Below are 6,310 nucleotides of genomic sequence, written 5' to 3'. Positions count from 1 at the left end.
TTAATGAATAGATACACCTCTGGTTTTTGTACATTGGTTTTGTATCCTGCAGCTTTACTGAATTTATTTATTCTAACAGGATTATTTTTGGTAGTGTCTTTAGAGTTTTCTATATATAAGAGCATATTGTCTGCAAACAGAGACAATTTAACTTCTTCCTTTCAGTACTGGTTGCATTTTCTTTCCTTCTCTTGCTTAATTGCTTTGGCTAGGACTCCCAGTATTAGGTTCAATAGAAACAGCAAGAGTGGCATCGTTGTCTTCTTCCTGATCTTAGAGAAAAAAATTTTCAACTCTTCACCACCAAGTATAATGTTAGCTAGGGGATTATTCTATATGCTGTTTACAGGGTTAAGGTACATTCCTGTTTATACCAAATTTGTTGAGAATTTTTATCATAACAAGATTTTGTTATGTGGTTTTTTCTACATGTATTAAGATCATCATATTGTTTTTGTACTTCTTTCTATTAATGCCATGTATCACATTTATTGATTTGTGTATACTGACCCATCCTTGCAACCTAGGGATAAATCACACTTAATTATGGTGAATCATCCTTTTAATGTGCTGTTGAATTTGGTTTGCTAGTTTTTGTTGAAGATTTTTGCACCTGTGCTCACCAAGGGATATTAGCCTATAATTATAAAATGAACATTAACGTTTTCCTTTCAGTTTTCTTGAAAGCATTTGAGAAGAATTGGTATTATTTCTTCCTTAAATGTTTGATAGAATTCACCATTGAAGCCATCAGGTCTTAGGCTTTTCTTTCATGGGAGTCTTATTACTGACTCATAATCTTCTTACTGGTTATTGGTCTGCTTAGGCTTTATATTTATTAATGATTCAGCCTTGGTAAATTGTATATATCTAGAAATCTATCAGTTTCTTCTAGGTTATTCAATTTGTTGGCATATAGTCCATATTAGTCATTTAGGATTTTTCTTATTTCTGTATCTCTTCAGATCTATTAATGTTTCCTTTATGTATTTAAGATGCTTTGACATTGGGTACATATATATTTATAGTTATTATATACTTGATAAATTGATCTTTTTATTACATAATGACCTTGTTTGTCTTGTTTCACAGTTTTTGGCATAAAGTCCATTTTATATAATATAAATATAGATACCTTTGTTCTCTTTCCATTTCCATGGAATATCTTTTTCTATTCTTACACTCTTATTCTGTGTGTACCTTTAAAAGTGAAGTGAGTCTCTGTAGGCAGCATATAATTTGGCTGAATAAAAAAATAAGACCCATCTATGTCTTTTGGTTGGAGAATTTAACATTTACATTCAAGGTAATTATTGATATGTAAAGATGTACTGTTGCCATTTTGTTCATTGTTTTCTGTTCTGCAAATCTTCTTCCTTTTTTCCTTTAGATACTTTTTCTCTAATGGTACATACTTTGATGCCTTACATTTTTATCTTCTGTGTGTCTTGTGTAGATTTTTGCTAGTGGTTACCAGGAGGCTTATATAAAATATCTTATAGTTATAATAGACTAAGCTGATAACAACTTAATTTTGATTGAATAAAGTAACTACACTTTTCTTCTCCCCCCAACATTTTTTGATGCCACAATTTATATTTTTTATGTTGCAAATCCCTTAACAAGTGATTGTAGCTATTATTTGTGATAGTTTTTCATTTTAACATTAATACTAAAGATGATTTTCACACCACATAGTATTATTCGGAATTTGTGTGATAACTTTTACCAATGACTTTCTTATGTTCATGTTATTAATTAACTTAGCATCCTTTTCATTCAGCTTGAAGAACTCCCTTTAGCATGTCAGATACGGTGGTAATGAAATCCCTCAGTTTTTGTCTGGGAAAGTCTTTATTTATTCATTTCTGAAGGACAATCTTACCAGATACAGGATTCTTGGTTGACATTACTTTCTATTCAGAACTTTGACTATATCATTCCACTCTCTCCTGGCCTGTAACATTTCAGCTAAGAAATTGGCTGCTAGCCTTATTGGAACTCCTCTTTTTCCTTGCTGCTTTCAGGAAACCCTTTTTTTTTTTTTTTTTTTTTTTTAACAATTTGATTATAATATATCTTGCTGTAACATTATTTGGATTGAATCTGTTTAGAGACTTTTGACCTTCCTGTACCTAAATACTTATCTTTCCCCAGATTTGGAAAGTTTTATGCTATTTAGTTCTCCAAATAAGCTTTCTATCTTCTCCTTCGTGAACTCTTATAACTCAAACATGTGCTCTTTTGATGCTGTCTCACAAAGTCCATACACTTTACTTTTCATCCTCCCCTCCCCCACCCCATGACCACATATTTCAAATCACATTTCTGAGTTCACAGATTCTTCTGCCGAATCAATTCTGTTGCTGATGTTGTCTATTGCATTTTTCATTTTTTTTCAGCTCCAGAATGTTGGGGTTTTAAAATATAATTTCAATCTGTTAAATTCTCATTTTGATTGTTTACTGTTTCCATGATTTTATTGAATTCTCTGAATACTCTTGAAGTTTGCTGAGCTTTCTTAAAACAATTCCTTTGAATTCTTTATCAGACAGTTTGTGTATTTCTTTGGGGTTAGATACTGGATTATTTTGCTCTTTTGGTGATATGTCTGATTTTTTCTTGTTGCTTATGTTGATATCTGTGCATTTGGTGTAACAGTCACCTTTTGCAGAACTCACCGGCTAGTTTTGCTGTGGAAAGACCATCATCTCCGTGGAATGAAAGACCAGTTGCTAACTGAGGTGCAGTGGTTCTGGCACCAGCTCTGTCAGGAGAAATTGGTGCTGACAAAGGTGGCAGGGATCCTCAGTGGTCAACACTGTGGATATCTACAGTGGCAGAAAGGGTTGTTGGGGTTTTCAGAGACAATGGCTAAGGTCCTTCTGATCTCTTTTCTCCAATAGGAAAGTCATGGGGAGGGGCAGGGTTTGTCTTGGCACTGGGTCTGGCTTATGGGCTCTCTTGCAGTGGTGATAGTACCAGTATTTGAGTGGTACCTGTGGAGCAGCCATGAAGCTGAGGCCTGAAGCATGAGAACATGCAGAGGGGCTGTCGCTATGAGATCTGAGAATTAATGGCACTGGTGCCTGGGGCACAGGCATCCCTCCTAGAGTAACAGTATGGAAGCCATAGATGCTGCTGGAGCAGCTGGTAGAACTGAGAATGGGAGCACAGTGTTGGAGAAGCTCCCGAGTTAGGTCAGGACCTGGTTCTCTACTGTGGCTGAGCTGGTGGCTTGAGGCACAGACACCCTGTCTGTCATGTTAGTAGCAGCTCTGAGCTACAAATGCTTGTGAAGTAGCCAGGAAACCAAGAATGGAAGCCCAGGTATATACAGAGTGAGGGTGGCTCACGGGTTAGGATGGAGCCTAGTTATCCATGTGGCTGAATCAGTGTGCAGTGTATGGGCTCTAGGGCCCAGAGTACAAACTAGCTTACTATGGCAGTGGCTTCAGTGTCTGAGACATGGGTAGGCCCAGTGCAGCCACAGAGCCTGAGACTGGAGCATGTGGGTTCTTAGGAAGTGGCTGCAGCTCCAAGATTGAGGGTTAGGAGGAAAAGTGGCTCCTCTCTCAAAGTGGCTCAACAGCAGCCACTTCTAGGGGTGGGGGTTGTTAGGGATGTGCAGCTGTATTTCCCTTTCTAGGGTTTTCCAGTGGGAATGGCTCTCTAACACCTCAGTGGCAAGAGATGCTGGTATCCTCTGCAGAGCAGGTCACTGGTGACCACAGTAGTTCTGCTGGGTGGCTCATCCCAAGGCCTCCACCTTTCTTCTTTGTTCCTAGACATGTCCTGGTGCATTAGGTAAGCTGATCACAGTCTTTTCTATGTGTGATCACAGTCTTTTCTATTGTGCCCCACTGTACTGCTGCAGATCCTGTATCAGGCCCTTGCACTCCCTCTGGGCTGTTTTGGTATGTGAATAGTTGCCTCTATTTTTATTTCTGTGTGTGGGAAGATAAAGGCTGGTATCTACTTTATACCTTAGTCCGCCCTCTTGTTGATGACATGCTGGACCTATGTTTCAATGGCTTTTCATTCGTGTTTCCATTTAGTTGATTAAACGTTATGTGAGCAGCCTTGATTTTGCTCTGTGTCTTTGCTTGAATATGCTGTTGTGAATAGTGTTCAGGTTGAATTCAGTTGCCTCGTTGTAATTTCTGAACACATAACTTTAAGATGGCAAGAATATGGAAGTTTGTGAAGCATGTAGAACTACGGTATGTCCTCAATGTTTTCAATAGATTCTTGGAAACTGACTTAAGTGAAATGAAACTTGCTATAGAAACTTGTTTCTATCAGTTACCCTATGGTAAAATTGGTTTCATTATATAGTACTGCAGTTTCCGCGAACCTATCAGTGACATTAAGTGAGGACTTTAATTAACATTGTGACAATTAAAAAGAATTCCAGTTGTAAGCCCTTGGTTCACACTGGAACACTTCCAAAGGTGTACTGCCTATCGCAAGAAAATGAACTTTACAGTAGAACACTTCTAGGAGATATTTTCAATCTGGTGAAGTATACTCGCCAACTACTCTATGTGCTAAGGATGGACAATTTAAAGCACATTTCTTTAAAGTATAATAAAGACATGTGGCAACAGCTATGAGACACACTCCTGGATGAGATGTGAGTAGGCAAGACATTTATTCACTCATGATATCAGTGCAAAGTGTGCCTACAGTATACAAGGTAAGCTCGCAACTCATCAAAACTAAAACTTTTTACAATGTGCAATACATGTAGGGATATTAATTCAATATATAAATGTCACATGTCTCCCAAATCTCACCCAGGCTTTCTGTTTTCATTATTTCTTAAAATATACAAGTCACTATTACCAGAGAAAAGAAAATCCCATTATTTTATCTTAAACGTATATATTCTTCTCTAAAGATTCTTAGGCTTGTAAGGAACAAGCTTTAAGTCTGTTTTTAGATATTAGCATTCTGGACTGATTTGCAGGCTGTGGAAACAGAAGACAGAATTGTCACATGACTAACTGAAATGAGACCGGCTGCTACAGGTGAGAGTAAGATTGAGAAAGAGAGAGAGAGGAATCTGATTTATATCACTTAGATTGTTCAGTCTCTTAAATATTAACCTATGTCTTGTTAGAATTCATATATTTCTCTCACTTAACCTGTGCTATCAGGGTCACTGTTAGGTTTATTAACAACATTTTACTTTGACACAGCACAACATTTACTAGCATTCATTATAAAGGTAAATATCAAAATATCTAAGACAACAATGAGTTATGCATTATAGTAATTGTACTCACGGCTTCCTATGAAGTCCACATTTTTAAAAAAATATATTATTGCATATGAAACCACAAACAGGCATTCTGATTTCAGCACATTCTTACTCAAAACAGTATATACAGTCCTATTAGAGTCAGCACATACTATAGAGACCCATGCGGGGGATCTATAGTGGTGAAGGTCCCAGGTGTACAGCACATATGTACACTTCTATGTCACATCTCTTGGCAGAGGCATGCTTTCCCAGCAGCTGTCAAGGGTCTCCCAGGCCAGTGAATCAGAAACAGAGGGTATACAGATGTTCTGTCCTAGGCCGCTTCTTCAGCAGAGCAGTCAATTCCTGCATAAGTAAACTTCTCATAAAGCGTGGTATTCACGTAGGTCTGGAAGAAGGAGAACGGTTCAGAGACACAGGCTGCCTCGATTCCACCTCTGCCAGTGGCAGTTACAGCAGTACCTTGGTTTTCTTAGTTTTTTTCAACTCAGATACTAAGTACTTGGGCAACATGTTGCTGTCCTCAGTCCCTCTGTTATATTTGATGACTTTCTTCCTAAAATGCATCTCTTTGCCTTCTGCAAGTAAGATGTCATACTCCCGCCTCAGTTTCTGAGCCTGCCTTTCTCATGGCACCCTATTGGTACCTCCTGATGTGTTCAGCTTCTCTAGCGTTCCTGCCTCTGTCCGTGTCTCATCTTCACATCTCCCTGTGTGACCTCTTCTGCAGCTCTAGTTGAATTACGGTTTTGATTACTGTATCTTTAAACTATTTTTACTTTTCTTTTGATTCCCAGATTGGTATAGCCAACTAACTTATAGAAATTTTTATTGAATTCCTGACCCTCCTCATAGCAACCTGCATGCTGGGCTCTGTTGTCTACTTGCTCTGTGTCCTCGGTCAAGTTACCCGCCTCTGAGTCTGTTTCTTCGTCTACAAAATTAAAGGGTCAGGCTAGATGACTAAAATTCCTTCTAGCTCTAATAAGCTAATTCTGTATGTTGTTCTAGTGTGTGTGTGACTGTATCTTATATAGAAAT

The 6,310-nt window shown here is 38.0% G+C and overlaps 1 protein-coding gene across 3 annotated transcripts in view; it reads right to left on the bottom strand.

Moving 5' to 3' along the window:
- Window positions 1-2,021: 2,021 nt before the first annotated feature.
- The window catches only part of TEK (TEK receptor tyrosine kinase), a 115,718-nt gene continuing 111,429 nt past the window's right edge, over window positions 2,022-6,310 (bottom strand). For all 3 annotated transcript variants that reach the window (XM_074394951.1, XM_003939718.4, XM_010350420.3), the window contains one exon: window positions 2,022-5,657. In XM_074394951.1, coding sequence (XP_074251052.1) covers window positions 5,583-5,657 — 75 coding nt within the window. In that variant the 3' untranslated portion in view covers window positions 2,022-5,582. The remainder of the gene's footprint in view (window positions 5,658-6,310) is intronic.

This window comes from Saimiri boliviensis, chromosome 2, assembly GCF_048565385.1.
Source record: "Saimiri boliviensis isolate mSaiBol1 chromosome 2, mSaiBol1.pri, whole genome shotgun sequence".
Lineage (NCBI taxonomy): Eukaryota > Metazoa > Chordata > Mammalia > Primates > Cebidae > Saimiri > Saimiri boliviensis.
The sequence above is the reverse complement of the archived record's forward strand: the minus strand, read 5'-3'. Positions and strand labels throughout refer to the sequence as shown.